Source organism: Capra hircus, chromosome 24 (assembly GCF_001704415.2).
Source record: "Capra hircus breed San Clemente chromosome 24, ASM170441v1, whole genome shotgun sequence".
Classification (NCBI taxonomy): Eukaryota; Metazoa; Chordata; class Mammalia; order Artiodactyla; family Bovidae; genus Capra; species Capra hircus.
The window spans coordinates 29007881-29028970 of NC_030831.1; the positions used below are offsets into that span (position 1 = coordinate 29007881).

Consider the following 21090-nt stretch of genomic DNA (forward strand, 5'->3'; position numbering starts at 1 on the left):
TTACTGCATTCTGACCACAGACTATCTGGAAGGGAACAGTGGAAGACCTCAATGTTTAGAGGGGCAGGGGGAACCCAAACATCCAGTTGATTACATTTCAGAGTTTCTGATAATCAGCAAAGCCTAGGTTTGGGGTAGGTCGTCTTCAGAACCAGAAAGAAAAGAGAAAGCTTCCATTAGGCTTGCGCTGCTTCAGGTGTGCAGTGTGGAGCCAGACACCATAGATGATCTTGATCGGAAAGAAGAGGAGGGGGAGGATCCACCGTGGCTTTGCTGGAGTGTTTTAAGAGCTTGGATTCAGGAGTAACTTGGAGGAAACTGGAAAACAGAGTCAGTGACCAAGGAAGACTATTAAAGAAAACAGCCCCGATAATAGGAACCTCAAAGAGTCGTGGACTCAGCTTGAAAGCTCATGGTCCTGAGACTATGGGAAAAAAAAATAATGAGAACGAAAAGCGATGTCATCGCAGGTTCAGAACCGGAACGGATAGACCGATCCTAACAGGCACGCAGAACTCCTCTGCTACCATTATGCTCCTTTCCTTTTAAGACAAGGAGGTCGATCTTCAGCCCAGGGAGAGTAGAATACTTGTAAGAGGAAATTGAAACACAAGATAGGGGAGCTGATTGTGCAGGCGCGCGGAGCAGCACTGAATGTGTTGGGAGCCTCTGGCCAGTGTGAATTTTGTGAATTTCCTCCCGGTGGGCCGGGAGGACTCGCCCACTGCTTTCATCTTTGAAAAATGGTGGAGAACTAGGGAAATTACTAGTGAACTGGGGATGGGATAATGTCCCAATTAAAAGAAAAGCCAAATTCAGAGGATGTGGTGATCAGATAAAGGAAGAGAGGACCCCATGCTGACCTGGGGCAGAATTCTCCAACCAGTAATGAGGACAGGTTGGTTAGCAAATTGCATTTTCAGATGTACACAGTGGCTAGGAGACAGCGGGAAATTGTTCAGAACAGGAAAAAAAAATTGTTTCTTTATTCCCTTTTGTGACAAAGATATTCATCTTGGAGACTGGGGCAGAAAGTCAAGAATGCCCATGTGTAGAGTTCAGAAAGGATTGGGGAGACAGAGGTATTGGGTTGAATATGGGACCCTCCTCTCCCATTGCTACATGGGCATTTGTTAAATATACCAATTTATCCACCACATCTCTTGAGATTATGGTTTAGTGAATCTTGGGTCAGGGCCCAGGAATCAGAAATTCTGGCGACTGTCCCAGATGACTTGCTATGCTGAGTAAGTTTAGGAATAACTGGGCCTTAGGACAGACATACCACGAGGTAGAGCCATGTTGTCATGATAGTATTAATACTGTTATTAGTAATGGCTAATGCGTCGAATAACCAGTTGCCAGATAATATTCTAAGCGCTTTACACCTTTTCTCCTGTAATCCTAACACCCACGCTCTGAGTGGGTGCGGTCTCACTTTACACACGTAGGGAAACTGGGACTTCTGAGATGTGTGTGCTCAGCCGTGCCTCACTCTGTGACCCCATGGACTGTAGCCTGCCAGGCTCCTCTGTCCATGGGGTTTTCCAGGCAAGGATCCTGGAGTGGGTTTCCATTTCCTACTCCAAATGGGCAGGATTCAAACTCAGGCACTCTGGCGTGTTGAAAACCTGAGCTGCCCCTCCAAGAGCCTGGTTTATGGCTCTGGGTAGGTGGGAAGGGCCGTGTCTGAGCATGCACTATGCCTCGTCTTTAGAATCTGAGCAGCATCACACAGATTGGGGTGATGCAGACGGGAGTAATGACTAAATCTGGATCGAGTTATTAATTTATCGAGATAAAATCTTGGAGGGTTAAATGTAATTGCTGCCCCTTGGGGCCCCAAATCAGAGCAAAGAAACTGGAAGCCACGAGTCAACAGTTGCCTGGTGGAAAAGCCCTGGGTTGTTTGGGTTGACTGCTCGCTCGATATAAATCAACAGGGCCTTTGTCTCTGCTGCACCTTTCGCCTGGGATGCCCTTTCCCGCTTCCTCCTTTTTTCTCCTGGCAAATTTTTAATCATCTTTAAAGACGGCGCCTAAATGTCACTGCAGCTATGCAGTCTTCTTTGATTTCCACAGGCAGATTTATCAACCTTTTCTGCTGCTTTAGCACTTTGTTCCTGACGTTATAATTTCGTGATTAGCTTTCTTAGTTTGTGCCACTCATGTCCACGGTCACCCAGCTGGAAACACGGAGGAGGGCAAAGCCTCCTCCCCGCTTCCTTCCCTCCCTCCCACCCTCCGTTCTGCTCTGAGCCCTGCCCTCACTGGGCCCGATGCATTGTTTTTAACTGTCTGCATATTGATACAATCACCCCTTTTCTCAGTCCTGCAGCCCCTGCATGACTCACATCTATGCCCTAACTTGTCCCCAACCTGTCACTTGTTGTCCCACCCACACACACACACGTTTCCCACGAAGCATCTATCAAACACAGTCTGCCTGTGCTGGAAACGTATGCCTGGTTCTCCCCAGCCAACAGAATAACCCCAAGCCCCCAGCCATCCATGATCTAACCTCGTCTAACTCAGCGGTCTCAACTTTTGACTCTCTGCCTTGCTTCTTAGACTCCAGTGACACAGAACTCATTGTAATTCCCCAGGCAGTGTGCTGTTTCTTGCTGCCTCGTTCTGGCTCGAGCAGTGACCGCCTGGGATGGTTTCCCCCCACCCCACCCCCTTGCCTGGCTCCCCCTGGGATCTCTGGGGGCCCCCAGATCCCTGCCCTGGGCTCTCTTCACCCCCGTCTGCATGCTGCTACCTCTAACTTGCCGCTTTCTATTGCAATCATCTCTCTTTTGCTCTGACTTGAAGCCTTGAACTTCTTAAGGGCAGGGCAGTGTTTTCTTCTGTTTCTGGCAAGTGGACACTCAGTATATGTTTCTGCAAAGAATTGTAATTATTTGTCCTACTTGGCAGGCCTGCAGGGTTAGAATCTTGCCTCTTCCTCCTCCTGGAGGTGAGAGCAGGGCTATTCACCTTTGAGTGAGCATCTCTTTGCTCATTTGTAAACTGCAGCTCTTTTCACTCCCCTCAGGGGGCTACTGTGAGAATTAAGGGAGATGGCCATGTTTTATAAAACTTAGCTTTCTGGTCTAGGGATCCACAAACTTCAGTCTTGATGCCGGATTTGGGGCCAAGAATCTTTTTCAAGTTTTAAAATGCTTTTTAAAAAATCATGAAGAGAATACTACTTTTTGACACTTGAGAATTACATGAAATTTCAATGTCAGTGTCCATGAATGAAGTTTTATTTGAATGACCGGAGCCACATTTATTCATTTACCTACTTTTGCACTGTGACAGCAGAGCCTGAAAAGCCTCAAATATTTACTCTCTGGCCCTTTCCAGAAGCCTGGCACTGGCTCAGCTGGTAAAGAACCCGCCTGCCAATGCAGGAGAGGCAAGGGACGAGGATTCGATCCCTGGGTCAGGAAGATCCCCTGGAAAGGAAATCGCAACCTACTTCAATATTCTTGTCTGGAGAATCCCATGGACAGAGGAACCTGCCAGGCTACAGTCCATAGGGTTGCACAGAGTCAGACACACTGTAGCCACTTAGCACTCACCTAGGGCAGAGGGCTTCTCAAGTGGCTCAGTGGTAAAGAATCTGCCTGCCAATGCAGGAGAAATAGGAGATGCAGGTTCAGTCCCTGGGTCAGGAAGATCTCCTGGAGGAGGAAATGGCAACCCACTCCAGTATTCTTGCCTGGAAAATCCTCATGGACAGAGGAGCCTGGAGGGTTGCAGTTCCTGGGGTCACGGAGAGTCGGGCTGCACACACACGCACTTGGGGCAGGTCCATTGGAAAATAAGACTCTAGGGGTGGAGTTAAATAAGAGATGCCAGACTTCCACTAGTCTGTAGATTTCATTGACCTCTGAGAGTTCACCTAGAAAACCTCATGCTGCCCTGACCCCACCCCCCAGGATGAAGTGTGACCCTTGTTTGCTTCTGTCCTGTTCTCTCCTCTGTTCTCACCCACCTCCTGGGGTTGGATTCCTGCCCTGCGAGCCCTCCTCTGTGGCAGGACTGGAGATCAAGAGGCCCCTGGCCCCTAACCTATCACTGGGACACAGGTTTACAACACATTGGTTCAGTTGTTGTGGGGAACTTGGGACTTCTCTTTATTTGTTACAATTAGCCTAAAGAAAAGCTAACTAGTAGTGCTTACTCTGTGTCAGGCCCAGGATGAATGGTTGGGTATCTGGAGCTGGCAAATAGCAAAATATCACCGAGTGTCCCAAACTTGATGGCTGTTGAAAGCCCAAGTTCTTACTGATCAGAGAGCCCTAGATATTATCTCTTTCTCATTTTGAAATACTCAGAGCAGGCAGGGTATATAGGAGACGAAACATACATAGCATTCTGTGCCTATGCACACCTTCACATTTTACCCTGTTTGCTCTAGGTTCTGTTGGAAAGAAATGAATTGCGACAAATAAAATCAAAGCTGCCCGTAGGATTCTTTCTGGCGCTTTTCCTCACTCACCTTCCCTGGGGTAGCCACTCTTCTAAATTTGGTGCTTATCAGCACCTTGTATATTTTTATATTCTTACTACATATGTATTACATTACTTTTTGAATGTAAACCTTGTATATAAAAACTGTCATCAACCATGCTTTGGATTTTTGCTTTTAGTTTGTAAAGATTTAGACTGCAGTGTATCTTGGTACCAATCTGATTTTAGAATGTTCTATAAATAGATTTCTGAACTTACTAAATATAATAGTCATTCCTGGGTTGATTTATAGTAAAATTTCTCTCTCAACCTTACATGAAAGTTAAAGTAACTGAGTATCTGTTTTGCGATGGATCCTTGTGGATAAATGTAGCTCCAATTCTTACATTTTAATGCTGTTTCTCCCTTGACTAAGTGAAAATCTTTTGGTTCTTTTCTATTGACGGGCGTTTAGGTAGTTTCTAGCTCTTGCAGTTACGACTGTGCTGAAGTGAACATTCCTACACGTGTTGACTAGGGCACTCATGGAAGACTTTCCCAAGAATATACCTGCAGGATATGTCTACTATTACCTTACTAGAAGTTTCCATGGTTACTGTAGCCGCATTCACTGATACCTCTGTGAAGGGTTTGATTGCTCTGTACCCTTGATTTGAGACAATCTTTTCTTGCCCATCACAGATTTAATAATTTTTGTTACTTTGGTGGGTCTGATCTAGTATCTCACTGTTGCTCCTAATACAATTTTAAGATTAGATACTGAGAGATTAGAAAAGCCCATGTCCTTTTTTTCTTGTTTTTCTCAGATCTGAAAAGAACTGTTTACATTTTAGATCAGTTTGGATTCTTGCAACTTTAGAGTTGCAACACTTCCCATGCGTCACCCAGGAAGTCCTTCAGTTGTGAATCTGCGCTGTATGGCTTCCTTCAAACAATTGCTTTGAGGTCTCTCTATCTCTGGGGTCTCCCTTTCTCCTTCCTTCCAATTTGTGGTTCTTCTCCACGGAAGTGCAGACTGCTCACAAGGCTGGCCCTGCCACTTTTGAAATTTACGCCCCCACCTTAACTTTGACATTACGCTGCTCCCTCAGGCAGCTTCTGTCCACTCTCTTCTCTCCATTCCCATCAGGGCTGGGTGAAGATTATTTTAAACAATTTATTTACTTTTAAATAAAGGATAATTGCTTTACAATATTGTGTTGACTTCTGCCATACATCAACATGAATCAGCCATAGGTATATATAGGTCCCCTCCCTCTTGAGCCTCCCTCCCACCTCCCAAAGATTTTTATAATTAATGCAGATGATGCCTGAGTTCTACTGAGGCTTAATCATCCTGTGATGATGTCAGGAGGAAGCAGGAAAGAAAGCGAAGTAGTGAGGAAATTAACTCAAAGGGGTAGGTGGATAGCACTTGGTACGGTTGAGTTTTAAGCCCACTGAGTATGTGTGATGAGGAGGAAGATGGCAAGAGATAGCAACTTTCTAATTTTTAAGTATAAAAAGGAAACATAATTGTATTAATCTTTATTTACGTTTTGAATGTGTCCTTGCCCTCAACTTAGAGAAAAATACACTTTCCTTTTCTAACTGAAGGATAGTTGATCTACAATGTTTGTTAGTTTCAGCTGTACAGCAAAGTGATTCAGTTTATATATTCTTTTTCAAATTCTGTTCCATTATAGGTTATTGAAATTGATAGTCGCTCAGTCACGTCCAACTCTTCGTGACCCTTTGGACTGTAGCCTGCCAGGCTTCTCTGTCCATGAGGATTCTCCAGGCAAGAAATACTGGAGTGGGTTGACATGCCCTTCTCCAGGGAATCTTCCCAACCCAGAGATCGAACCTGGGTCTCCTGCATTTCAGGCAGATTCTTTACCATCTGAGCCACCAGGGAAGCCTGTTGTAGGTTATTAGAAGATATTGAATATAGTTCCCCGTGTTTGCAGTGGGTCCTTCTTGTTTGTTTTATATACAATAGTGGGTATCTGTTAATCTCAAATTCCTAATTTATCCCTCCCCTGCCTTTCCCCTTTGGTAACCGTGTTTGTTTTCTTTCTATGTCCGTGAGTCTAGAGAAATACATACTTTCAATTGATTGGTTTTACTTGGTATAAAACACTCTGTACCCTGCAGTAAACATATCACCATTTCGGTTTTTTAGTTCAGGAACATATTGAAACAAACTTCATAGAGAATTAGATGGGAATATACAAATCAATATGCTGGAATGTGTACATTTTTCTTGAAAAGTTGAGTTAATGATGGTGATCTATGGAGCCTCAAAACTCTCTGGCTGTCCCCTTACCCCCCACTTCTTCCCCCTCGGCTTCACTTGAGAGTTTTTTTCATTCACAATGACCATTTTAATGGAAATGTTCAGTGCTGAGAAGATCCTGGAATGTGCATTATTTCAATTTTGCTGTTTAAGACAAGTGGGATTTGTTTCTTCTACTCCAGTTATCAAAAAGATTAACCCTTTGCCCTCTACATTCTAATTGTAACCACTCCGAAAACAAAGGGGTTATTTGTACAAAATAGTGGGAAAAGCGAGGCTTTATGCCAAGTGGGATGTTTCTCCGTTGAAGGAGGTGGCGATCACGGCACACATTTTTTTTCCTTGTGTTGCAGGCTTCCGTGGAGGCTTCTGGGGAGATCTCGTTATGCAAGACTGGATTTCCTGAAGATGTTTACAGTGCAGTCTTGTCCCGGGATGTGCTGGAAGGACAGCCCCTTCTCAATGGTATGACCTCAAAAGATACATTTGTACACTCAGCACCAATGCTCTTGAAATACCGTTCACTGTTAAAAAGACTCTAAATGATCACTGTACAAGTATGAATTTTTCACAGTCCCTATAATGAGACTGTAGGGACTTTATTTTAGGATTACAGAAGAGCTCATAAATCTCTTATGTACACAACTAGAAGGCTCCTGATTTCCTGAAAACCTCTTCCATTTTTCATTTATGGTGGAAACCATCACACAGTTAATTTTTACAATTTTCTGCCTACATTTTACTTCTGGTAGAAGATCATATTTACCGAATATCTGATTCTGCTGATTTAAACATTATTTACAGCCATCATCTACTTAGTATTTTGAATCAAAGAATTCCTAAGACATGTCAAACTAACATTTAGCAAAATTATAATGAGCAGATTTAGCAGGTAAAATCTCAAGGCAAAAGCATGAATTTATATTTTTATTATGCCATTGTTTATAGAAATTACTGGATAGCTAATTTAGTTGTAATACATATGAATTTCCAATATAGACTCATCTCCTATCTAAATATGGATCAGATTCATCATATTGATGGATATCATATGAAAATTGTTGCCAATAAGTGTAGATAAAATCTAAGTAAAAGTTGAAATTGAAAACGAAATTGAAAGCCCCTTCTGTTACTTCTAATTGAAAGCAGATAAAAGTTTGGTTAGTCATATTTTCATGGACTTATTTATCATTACACAATATGTCTTTAGAAATGGGAAAGCAGGAAGAATTGATTAGTAAGTTGTATTTAAATTCTGATTCCCCACAAATCGTGCATATATCTGAGGCTGTTTTAGATAGCCACTTTCAGAAAATCTTTGCAACCTCAACTAGTTAATTGACACAGGCCTGTAGCACACAGCCTTAATTGAAGACTCTCTGTCACTCTGACAGACCTTTGTGGTATCATACCTAAGAATACCATAGACAGAGGACTTTGAAATGTAAATAGCCCCTTAGCTACTGAAGTTCCTTGTTGCCAGTTATCCTTTTATTTTCATTTCTGTTCTGATTGTGATTTGCTCACACATATGTGATCTTTCTGAAGTTATTCTTAAGACATCCTCCCATCCCTTTCTCATCACATGATATTTTAATGAGTAAATATTAAATCAGTCTGTCTCAATGCTGCATTGCTTGCTATCTCATCTAGTAGCTAATGGTTGATGCAATAGATGTTTAATTCAAATCAAAGTGTGTACATTTTTTTAAAAATTTAATACAAGTCTCACAGTTCTGCACATTTGTCATCTTCTTCAAATCTGTAAATTATTATGTGGCATCTTAGGACCTACCTATGTGATCTTAAGTAGTATTTGAATGCTGAAAAATCTTTTGATAAAATCCTAGAGAGTAATTTCTCCAGATCAAAAATTTCTGGAATTGTTTGCATTTTTACATTTTGCTTTTGAGATTCATTAGTGGATAATTCCTTCTCCTAGGCCCTTCTAAAAGCTTGTTGAAATTGCTGGTTAAGAATAAACCTATGGTCTGTCTCTGGAAACCATTGCTTTAAGGTGAAATATGCTGCTATGTAGAATAATTTTGAAAATGAAAGCCTGTTTTTAAATTATTAGATCATGCTGGTGATGAAACTGGGCATAATTTTGATTGCCAGGATCATTTTAGTATAACCTAGAAACTTGGGACTTTGCTAGAGTTGTCAATATAAAAGATTGAGAATACTTTTGACTCTGTGCCCCAGCAGTCGCTGGGGGATGTCTATGACGTGACAGTGTCTGGTAGAATTTCTCCGCGTTTGGTATACCTAGTAGTTACCATTTTGGTCTTTTAGCCTTTCTAATAAAGCTGTTTCTCTTCTGACACATCATTACTTTTTTCCTGTATCATTCATAAAATATGTTAACAGATACCAGCATCTTAATGCTTCCAACATAAGGTTCATAATATTGACTCATAGGAAAAACTATTCTTTTAGGAGGAAGATTTTTGTGGAACATCACCATTCCTTTCTACAAGAGTGTTGTTACCAGTTATATGTATTTGGGAAAATCATTACTGAGAATAATTCTCCTTTTTTTTTTTAATAAAAAAGTTTCTATTAGTACCTTTTTGGAGTTTTTAGTGACATGTTAATCCAAAGGTGGCTGTGTACACTTAACCCAAATAGATACCAAGTCATAATTATGTTCATGAATTCTGTGTTCTGTGCTACGTGCATTGACCATGTATATTCTAAAGCTGAGTGTAATCTGTTGCTGGGCCAAGAGTGATGACTTTGGCTGTGGTTTTGTGATTTATAGTGTTCAAGGAAACAAGTAATTGTGCATAAGAAATATGCAAAAGTTTTCCAAGACATTTGCCTTGTGGCAGGTTTCTACCTTATTAAGGTTATAGTCTAAAAGGCTGTTGAAATCGTAACTCCTAACCCTTGATGCTTCCTTTCATTTCCCCCTGATGACTTTTGGGGAGAGGAGACCCATTGTCCAAACATAGGTATAGAATGGTTTTGCAGAGTAGATTCCTGGTGCACTAGACCTTGTACAAGAGTTTAACTTTCAAGTGTATAAGTGCCATGAATGCTGATTCTTCTTCAAACAGTGAAGTCACAATCTTTTTTGAAAGTGCTTGAAAAACATGAAGCATTAGAGGGAGAAAGAAGATGTTAGAGGCATGTTAGAAAAGCTGGACTCTTGTCTAAAGAGAATTCTTTTCTCCCCACCTGCCCCTTCTATTTTCTGCTGTTGTAATGAATTTCATAGAAAGAATGGACCCAGTGAGCTAGTTCCATGCCTCCAATTTCTCTTCTGGTTTTCATCAGTGAGTTTTTGGTAAGATCATAAAGAGGGCAAAGGTATTTTGTGATCAACCTTCACATTTCCTATTATATCATGTCGAATATTTCCACTCTTTTGAAAAAAAAAAAAAAAAGTTCAGTGCTTTATAAAAAGTGGCTGTCCAGGCCTCTGTTCCATTTCTTTAGCAAAACCAGATTTTTCTTAACTGTGCCTCTATTTTTGCACTTACAGGTTGTTTCCAATTTTTCCCTTACACATATTGTGCTGCTATGGAGATTCGTTTTTAGCGAACTTTGATTTTTCTTTATGGATAGTTTCTTTGGGGATTTGTGTTCGAAAGTAAAATTCCTAGGCCAAAGGTAATGGACTTTTTTTTTTTACATTTTTGTAAAACTCTTTTCATGGCTAAAAGTATGTTTGTTCTTTACTCCATCCTCATAACCACTGAATTTTACAATGTTTTTCATTTTCCTACTTCCCCTAAGATGAAAAACATTCCTTTTTCTATCCTGTGATATCTCCTGGGTTTACCTTTTGTAAGTTAGTATCAATTTTAATACGTTTAGGTCATCATTTTTACTTTGCTATTTTTCTATTCTATTTTAAAAGCATTTCTTGCCAACCCCCTCAGTTTACAGACAAGCAAATTGGAGCTCAGAGAGATATAGGCTTTTCCCATGATAATATGGTGCTTTAGATTGTTAGCTACAGGTTTGGAATTAGAACCCAGGTTTCTGATACTTAATTTAGTGATGATGCTAATGACGATGATTAAAGAAAAAAAAAAATTATGGAGTAACACAGGGAAGAACATGAGCCAGCCTACCTGTCCATGTGTCTTGTGACAAGTCTTAGAACTGGTTTTTATTTCCCACTTAGCACCATGGGTTTTGTGTTATTAGACACATTTGGGAATTGGTGACTCTAAGGCACAGTTTCCCTGGTGGCTCCTGCAGTGCAGAAGACCTGGGTTCTATCCCTGAGTTGGAAAGAGCCTCTGGAGAAGGGAATGGCTACCCACTCCAGTATTCTTGGCTGAAGAATTCCGTGGCCAGAGGAGCCTGGCAGGTTACATACAGTCCATGGGGTCCCCCTGTGATTAAAAAATATCTCCTGATGATTGTCACCATGAGTATTTTTTGTGCATACCTGTTGACAAGCAGAAATTTAGGGCTCTTGAAAATAATATTTAGTCTCAGATATTTAACTTACACTCCACTGAACTAGAAAGAATCTCTTGTGGTAGCACATTATTTGAAAATAAAATAACTGAAATCATAAATTTTCATTCTGTCACCAGCACTGCTAGGTGACACTAGGAAATAACAACCATGCTGCGACATCACAGAGAGCATCTAGGCTGTTTTTAGTGTGGATGTTATGAGTGATTTTCCTGTATGTTTTGCACTGGTGGTCTGTATGCTTAGACATCTCGCTTAAGTAAACTCCTCCGACTCTGGTCAACATAAATAGCAACCTACAATTACCAAGAAGCTCTTCAGTAATGCATTCAGACTCACCAACTCTGGGCAGCCCATGATGACTATTTTCAACTAGACGGAATTTGATTTAGATTAGTTTACTTACTGATTGAGGCTCCTCTCTGCATTAACACTCTGGGAGGAAGCTGTCATATGGTATCTTCAGATAACAGTACAGAAATCCTTATTATTATTTAGTAGGACTATACACTATGCACTACTTTTTCTAAAAATAATCTGACTGCTCATGTATGATATGCATTACTGAATTTGGGAGCCATCTATATCTTAAGCAGGTCTTCTCTGTTCCAGGCTTGTACTAATATGTTAGGAAACCTTGGCTTTTGTTTTAATCAGCCTTTTTTATTTCGATAGATCTTTTTTTAAATTCTTTTGTGTAAATGTCTTAAGATATTTTAAATTGTTTATACAGCCTTTTGCTAACTGTGTGTGTATGTGTTAGTCACTCAGTCATGTCCGACTCTTTACGACACCATGGACTGTAGCCCACCAGGCTCCTCTGTCCCTGGGATTCTCCAGGCAAGAATATGGAGTGGGTTGTTATTCTCTTCTCCAGGGGACCTTCCAACCTGGGGACTGAACCCGGGTCTTCCGTATTGCAGCCACGGATTTCCACTTGTGAGAAAAGGCGTTAAGTTTTGAGATGGTTCTCTTGGATATTGATGATAGGCTCTTAGGAGTTACAAGTGAAATACAGCCATGTAGATTCTCCGGGGTAGAGAGCTTTTATTTTTAATACCTTGTGGTAGTTATTTTTTAAGAGCCATTAGGTATATATTAATGTCAACATAAGAACTAAGAAATTTCATCCTTGTTTTCATCGTAACTACTTAGACTTTATCTAATACTTGGCGTGCTTTTATATCCCTTTTGATGCGATGTGTTCTAGGTCTGGGTTTCTTAATGCAGTCCTACAGACCAAGATAAGCCAGTTTGGGTGGTCACTTCTTTGTTTTAAGTCCTTTGGCAGTTATTTATATCGTTCAGTAATTTGGAGTAGCCGAGGTCTGCTGTCTTACAAAGTAGCAACCAGATCTGTGTTGAAGAAAGTCACACTTCACCTGTGAAAACGTGTTAACAAGCAGGCACTGAATGGTTTAAAATCTGCCGTCCTAAGATCTGAGGGCCCCTTTCTGTCTGTCCATTTAGGCTAAATAGTAACCCCCTGGTGGAGAGTAAAAAATAAACACAATAAATAAGATTTACTTTATGTTAGATGCTATGGAGGAAAATAAGACAAAGAAGGGAAATAGGAAGAATGTGTAGTTTTGCTGTTTAAATAGGATGGTCAAAGGAGAATCATTGTATGGGAGACATTTGAGCAAGAATTGCTATTGCAGGTGGTTCAAGCGCTATAGATAACTGGGAGAGGAACATTCAGATTAACAGCGAACTGCAAATGCAAAGGCTGTGTGACATTTGTGTATCTCCTTTGAAGAAATGTCTTTCAGGTCCTTTGCCCATATTTTAATTGTTTGGTTTTCATTTTTAAAGTTTTTAAATATATATTCTGGACACTGGATCTTTATCAGGTAGATGATTTGTAAATATTTCTCCCATTCTTTAGGCTATCTTTTCATTTTCTTGATAATGTCCTTTTATGCACAGAAGTGTTTGACTTTGACGACGTACAACTCTTTTTCCTCTTGTTGCTCTTGCTTTTGGTGTCACGTCTAAGAAACTGTTGCAGAATTCAAGGTCATAAAGATTTATTCCTGTGTTTTCTTCTAAGATATTTTATGATTTTAGTTCTATTTAGGTCACTGACCCATTTTATAGTAGGAGATGGAAGCCCAACTTTATTCTCGGGATATATTTTGGCAGTCGAGCTGGCAGAGTTTGACGGATTGGATGGATGGTGTGAGAAAAGAGGGGTCAAGGATGACTCTGTGATATTTGGTCCAAATCCTGGGAAGGCTGTTAGTCACTGTGACGGGAATGATCAGGAGTTGGTTTGCGTGTGTGGAGATGAATGTCAAAGATGGATGAAGACATTTTGGTATAGGTTTGGGGTTTAGTGGAGTGATCTAGGCTGCAGTGTGGGTAGTTCTAAGTGCATGAAGGACAGTCATGACCCAGGGTGAAATCACGAAGAGGATTTTCCCGAAGTGTGAGGAAGAGACCAAAGAAAGAAAGAAATGCTTTCATATGGAGCCTTTTAGGATTAGGAAGTCAAGATCAAGAGCCGGAATGGAGGTAAACAAGGTCCCACTGTATAGCACAGGGAACTATATTCAATATCCTGTGATAAACCATAATGAAAAGAACATGATTGAGTGTCTGTATAGATATTTATATGTGTATAACTGAATACTTCACTGTAAAGTAGAAATTAACACAATGTTGTAAATCAACTCTACTTCAATAAAAGAAGTATTTTTAAAACCCCAGAGATGGGTTTTATGCCCTTATCAACATGATAGTGGGCATTTCCTGTAAAATATTTAGATATTTTTTGACTAGAGTCTCAGATGTTTGGGATACATGGCTGTTAAAAGTTTATACAGGAGCTTTTTCATCCCTTTACAGTTTTGATTTCTTTAAAAAAAAAAAAAAAGAAAGAAATTTGGCTGTGCTGGGTCTTCTTTGTGACATATGGGCTTGGTTGCCTTGCAGCATATGAGCTCTTAGTTCCGTGACTAGGAATCAAACCTGTGTCCCCTGCATTGCAAGGAGGATTCTTAACCCTGGACCACCAGGGAAGTCCCCTATGATTTCTTATCTTAAAGATACGATTCAAAAGACAGAAGACAGAGAGGTAGTGAAGACTGAGAAAGGGTGACCAGAGAGAGTTAGGAGAAAACTCAGTAGGATGTGGTGCCTTCAAAGGCAAGTGGAGTTGTATTTCAAAGGAGGGAGTGACCCTCTGTACCCAGTGCTACTGAAGGGTCAGCTCAGATGAGGACTGAGAATTCACCATGGATTTCACAGCATGATGGTAACTGGGTGAGTTTGATTCCGGTGTGTTCTATAGTTATGTGGAGGTGGGAAGCTGGCCACAGATTGAGTTTTCCTTTAGAAGGACGAAGGGAAATTGAGTGGCAGTTGAGAGGGAAACAGATTCAACCGAGGATGGTGTTTTGTTTTTTCAGTAGGGCAGAAATGGAGAACAGACTTGGGGCCACAGTGAGGGACGGAGAAGTTGGGACAAATTGAAAGAGTAACATGAAAACATATAAATTACCATATATAAAATAGATAGCTAACTTGACCGAAACCAACAAAATTCTATAAAGCAGTTATCCTTCAATTAAAAAATAAATGAATTAAAAAATTAAATAGCCAGTGGAGATTTACTGTGTGACTCAGGGAGCTCAAATCAGGCATTCTGTGACTACCTAGAGGGATGGGATTGGGTAGGAGTCGGGAGGGAGGTTCGAGAGGGAGGGGCATATAGTCACCTATGGCTGATTCATGTTGATGTATGGCAGAAACCAACACAATATTGTGGAGCAACTATTCTCCAATTAAACATTTAAAATAAAAATGAGGATGATTTTTAAGGACGGGAGGAACATCCCATGCAACATGGTTGCATGTTGATGGCAAAGCCTCCAGTAGGGAGGGGAAAAGTGATGTGCAGAAGAGAAGAGACAGTTACTAGGACAATATCCTGGAGTGGACTGGAGAAATGAGATCATGTGGGACTTGGAAATCTGTCCTTAAGATGAGCCACACAGATGTTCTTATGTACCTACATTTGGGAACCACTCTCACGCTTTTTGTTGAGTCACTCCTGAAAGGTTTTAAAAATCCTTCCTTTCAGCTTGATGATTTTATGTCAGCAGAAGGCTTGCTCTTCAGAAATGGCAGCTAGGATAAAAATGAAACCCTTGTGGTGTTCGATGATGTAAACAGGGTTTTCATTGCTGGAGCATCCTTGACAGATGGTTATCCAGTTTCTGCGAGAATACCACTGCTCGTCCCCTCCCCCCAGGAGGAAGAGATCATTCCTTTACAGAGTCTGCTCCGTCACCGAAGAGCTCTCACTGTTAAAAAGCGATTTCTGGAAAAGTTGAACTGAAGCATATGTTCCTAAAATCCTTACCCGCTGGTGCCTGTTTCGTCATTTGGCACCTCACGGAGCAGCGAGTGCGTTCTCTTTTCCTCTGAGGTCATTCATTTCATCATTTTTCATTCGACAAGTATTTTTGCTCGTTCATCACATGCCAGGTCTTTTTCAAGGAACAGGACAATGCTGGTTAGCAAAATGGGCAAACTCCTTGCAGTGGAAACTTACTTTGAGAGATCCTTCAAATACTTGAGCATCATCATCTTGGCTCCTGAAACCTCTGCCGCAGGCTGCACATCAGACCATTTCTTCAGTGGGGTTTGAACATTTTGGTTCACCCTTCCCTTTCAGCCTGAGGAAAGTGAGCTTCCCTCCACGACTGAACGCGCAGCCTATGCGTCCTGCCTGTGCTCTCGAGCCATCCTGCTTGCCTTTGACTGAGATGCTGCACTAGCGCAGCCCAGGGTGGACTTGGTGTAGTGTACTGTCATCCTGTTGGCTCTTGTTAATAAGACTGTGGTTAACAAAAACTCGTGGATGTTTCTCAGATGAACTGATTACCATCTTGCCCTTTAAAAAATGATTTTCGAACTCACATGTTAAACCTGTAAGTAGATTTTTATTTTATTTTTTGCAAAGAAGGCCCTAATATCAACACCATCTGGAGACCCCAACTGGCAACCTAGACACATAGAAGCCCCAGGAATCAATGCCAGTATTTGCTATAAGTCCTCATTTGAACAGAGGGGCATATGACGACATCTGTAAGTTGTAGGTAACAATAGCTGCCAAATCAGTGGAGTAAACAACATACACAAATGTGTAGACACACAGATGCACACACATATACACACGCACACACACACAAATTCTTTCAATTGTTAAATGATCAAAAAGTGGTTGATGAGTTTCAGCCTACAGCAACTTTGAGACAATGTTAAGATTTTATTTCAATTCATGGTCTTTGGTTTTCTTAAAATAGGGTTTCTCGTCAGGCAATGGAGACAAGACCCATTGCAGACATTCAGTTCAGTTAAGTTCAGTCGCTCAGTTGTGTCCAACTCTTCGCGACCCAATGGACTACAGCACGCCAGGCCTCCCTGTCCATCACCAACTCCTAGAGTTTACTCAAACTCATCTCCATTGAGTTGGTGATGCCATCCAGCCATCTCATCCTCTGTTGTCCCCTTCTCCTCCTGCCTTCAGTCTTTCCCAGCATCAGAGTCTTTTCCAATGAGTCAGCTCTTCACATGAGGTGGCTAAAGTATTAGAGTTTCAGCTTCAACATCAGTCCTTCCAATGAACACCCAGGACTGATCTCCTTTAGGATGGACTGGTTGGATCTCCTTGCTGTCCAAGGGACTCTCAAGAGTCTTCTCCAACACCACAGTTCAAAAGCATCAATTCTTCGGCACTCAGCCTTCTTCACAGTCCAACTCTCACATCCATACATGACTACTGGAAAAACCATAGCCTTGACTAGATGGACCTTTGTTGGCAAAGTAATGTCTCTGCTTTTGAATATGCTGTCTAGGTTGGTCATAACTTTCCTTCCAAGGAGTAAGCATCTTTTAATTTCATGGCTGTAGTCACCATCTGCAGTGAATCTTGAGCCCCCCAAAATAAAGTCTGTCACTGTTTCCACTGTTTCTCCATCTATTTGCCATGAAATGATGGGACTGGATGCCATGATCTTCTTTTTCTGAATGTTGAGCTTTAAGCCAACTTTTTCACTCTCCTCTTTCACATTCATCAAGAGGCTCTTTAATTCTTCTTTACTTTCTGCCATAAGGGTGGTGTCATCTGCATATCTGAGGTTACTGATATTTCTCCCAGCAATCTTGATTCCAGCTTGTGCTTCATCCAGCCCAGCGCTTCTCATGATGTACTCTGCATATAAGTTAAATAAGCAGGGTGACAATATACAGCCTTGATGTACTCCTTTTCCTGTTTGGAACCAGTCTGTTGTTCCATGTCCAGTTCTAACTGGTGCTTCCTGACCTGCATACAGATTTCTCAAGAGGCAAGTCATGTGGTCTGGCATTTCCATCTCTTTCAGAATTTTCCACAGTTTATTGTGATCCCTTGCAGACATGTTTAGGTATAAATAACAGGCGATTTAGATCACCCCAATTATTACTGTTTGACACTCCTGCTGAAAAGTGAATTTCATTCATTTTAACAGAAAAGAGAAATTATCTATTTTTAAGAAGGCACATATCTTATTAAAGCACATCGATAGTTATAATAAGTCCTCATCTTGAGGGCTACAATCTTAGTAGATGATTATCCCCTAAATTGATAGAGGAGAAATGAACCTTTTATTGCATTTGGAGACGTGAACACTGTTTTTTTGTTTGTTTGTTTATTAGTGTTTTTGGACTTTGGTAACTCTGTTTTGAACCCGGTCTCTCAGGATTCTCAAGTTTGCCTGTTTTAATTATTCCTTGTTGAATCTTTTGTAGGGCACCCTGGTGAGGGTTTGCTCACTTGTAAGAGCAAAGTCACTGACACCTCATTCTATTATTTTTCTTTCATCAGTGTGGACTGTTTTTCTTTCTACAATGTGGTTCCTTCTGTGGATGCTTTCGTTTGCTGTAATTTGGGGGGAAAATGTCTTTTAGGCTTTTTTCTCCCAAATGGAAGCATCAACATACCCTGTTGTTTCAAGAGTGGAATTGAGAATGCCAGCCACTTTTGAAGACAGGTGTGTTTGTACCAGGCCATGCCTCCTTTGTCCTTCATTGGAAGGACTGATGGTGCAGCTGAAACTCCGATACTTTGGCCACATGATGTGAAGAGCTGACTCATTGGAAAAGACCCTGATGCTGGGAAAGATTGAGGGCAGGAGGAGAAGGGGATGACAGAGGATGAGATGGTTGAATGGCATCATCGACTCGATGGATGTGGGTTTGGGTGGACTCTGGGAGTTGGTGATGGACAGGGAGGCCTGGCGAGTTGCGGTTCACGAGGTCGCAAAGAGTCGGACACGACTGAGCGACTGAACTGAACTGAACTGAACTGATGCCTCCTTTGAGCCTCACTCTAGCTGCCAGTCAGTCTTTGTGATGGAGGTGGTTTCTCCTCCCTGTAAGGTTCCCAGTGTATGAGGAAGTGTCCCTGTAATGTATGAATTCATCAGATTTTGATCGCACTACCTTCTAAGTTGACTGTTACATGGCTCTGCCCTCTTCATATGCTCTTATTCTTTTGAGTGTAACTTCTATTTCGGCTGCTGCTGCTGCTGCTAAGTCGCTTCAGATGTGTCCGACTCTGTGCCACCCCATAGACAGCAGCCCACCGGGTTCCCCCATCCCTGGGATTCTCCAGGCAAGAACACTGGAGTGGGTTAAAGTGAAGTTGCTCAGTCATGTCCAACCCTCAGCGACCCCATGGACTGCAGCCTTCCAGGCTCCTCCATCCATGGGATTTTCCAGGCAAGAGTACTGGAATGGGGTGCCATTGCCTTCTCCAAACTTTTGTTTCTAGTGTCTGTGTTAAAAAGTATAGGAGATTACTCTGCCAGTGTTCTATTTCTTTTAAAAAAAGCACATGATCAGTTTTCAGACATTCAGGTTTTTACAGATGGATTCCAGGTGACTCCAATAAAGAGTCTCTGCCTAACTTCCACAGTTGGTCCTTAGTGTGTATTTACATGACAGAAACATAGATCAGATGGTTTTAGAGGCGTTATATTTTGGAGGTTGTACCTTGCCTCTTCTCTAGTGCTTTTTTTTGTTTTGTTTTGTTTACATAGAAGCCCACTTTCTGTCTTTGGAACAGATTTGGATCAACTTCTAAAATAGATGTTGATGAAACCTTTGTTCGTGTTAACACTTGGAACATATCTCTGTCCACTCTCATTATATTCTTGTTAGTTTTTGAACATCTGAATATTTAGTTTACCAGATGCTCAGATGAGGAGACTATTAAGTTCTAAAAAAACTGCTAATACATGGAGAACAAGGCTCTTCATTTATCTGGTAGGAAAAAAAAATAAATAAAACTTCATCACAGGAAATGGCCCATAAGTTCTAATTCCAAGGGTTGAAATCTCTTGTCCTGGCCCCTTCATTCACTGGCTCATGTTGTAATCTAACCAAGGGTATTTCTGTCTGACGGGAAGCACCCAACAGGCTACATTTGATCTTCCTCTGATATCAGTTGGCCTCCTCGAAGTTCTCCTTTCCCATCTGCCCTTGACCTTACTGAGCTGTGCATTGAATGGTATTTTCAAGCCTCCAAATAAGGGCAAGTTCATTATTACTTTTGTCTTTTATTTCAGAATTTCTCTATAAATTAAATATTCTCAGATTAACAGGTGTTACAAATTTAACAGAGTGTTGATGTGGAAATTTTCAGAGCTTTCAGAGTATTTGTGTTCCCAACATGTATTCAGCAAATATTTTTTTTTCTCTCCTGGCTAAGGAAGTCAGTTGCATTACTTTGGAAAATACCAGAGCCCAGCTCACACTTATTACTTATGGTAGTGGGGAAAACATCCCCATTTCTAGCAATTATTTAAATTATAAATGTTTCTTTGCAGTATTCCTGTGTGGTTTTAAAGGGCAAAAATAAGGGGCCACCTTCATGGAATGATTGGAGCAAAAATTTGACAGAGCTGAATATTTGTTCTGCTGATTCCTTTGTGAAATTAAATCCTGCAGATTTTCACATTATGCATATATGTAATTATTCCTTCAGCTCAGTCACTTTGATTCGCTATGGCGTCTTTTGTTGACTTGTCATCTATTCTGTCAATGTAGAAGACATTTATTAAAGCATCTTGTTGCATTTATATTGTAGGAAAATGTTCCTTTATGAAGTAATCTCACACTGACTACTCAAACTGATGAAGCCCCAGTATGGTATTGTCATTTTACTAACGATTAGCAAATTAGTAGATGGCGTGAACTCTCAATCCCTATTAGTGCCACGTTCTCAGAAGTTTAGTAGTTTGATATTTAAATGTCCTAATGACTTAACCCATAAATCATAATTATAATTTATTATTTTCCAGGCAACCATTTAAATAAGCTAAGCAGTTAAGAACAGGATACATCCTTTGTCTTGCTCATTATCGATATATAATGTCTGGTGGTTGGAATATGCACATTTGGGCAAGACTGTTGAAATGTTTAAGAATCACCTTACCTTTGGTATTCAGATTGTTTATTTATAAGTGTTTTTTTGTTGTTCAGTCGCCAAGTCATGTCCGACTCTTCGAGACCCCATAGACTGTCTCTGTCCATTGAATTGGTGATGCCATCCAACCATTTCATCCTCTGTTGCCTCCTTCTCCTCCTGCCCTCAATCTTTCCCAGCATCAAGGTCTTTTCCTATGAGTCAGCTCTTCGCATCAGGTGGCAAGAGAATTGGAGCTTCAGCGTCAGTCCTTCCAAAGAGTATTCAGGGTTGATTTCGTTTAAGATTGTCTGGTTTAATTTCCTTGCTTTCCAGGGGATTCTCATGAGTCTTCTCCAGCACTGCAATTCAAAAGCATCAGTTCTTCAGCACTCTGCTTTTTTTTATGGTCCAGCTCTCACATCCGTACACGACAACTGGAAAAGCC

General features: G+C 41.0%; 1 protein-coding gene across 1 annotated transcript in view; it reads left to right on the plus strand.

Moving 5' to 3' along the window:
- Positions 1-21090, plus strand: part of CDH2 (cadherin 2) — a 243612-nt gene that overhangs the window by 24617 nt on the left and 197905 nt on the right. Inside the window, exon 2 of the mRNA XM_018039719.1 lies at positions 7099-7210. Coding sequence (XP_017895208.1) covers positions 7099-7210 — 112 coding nt within the window. The remainder of the gene's footprint in view (positions 1-7098; positions 7211-21090) is intronic.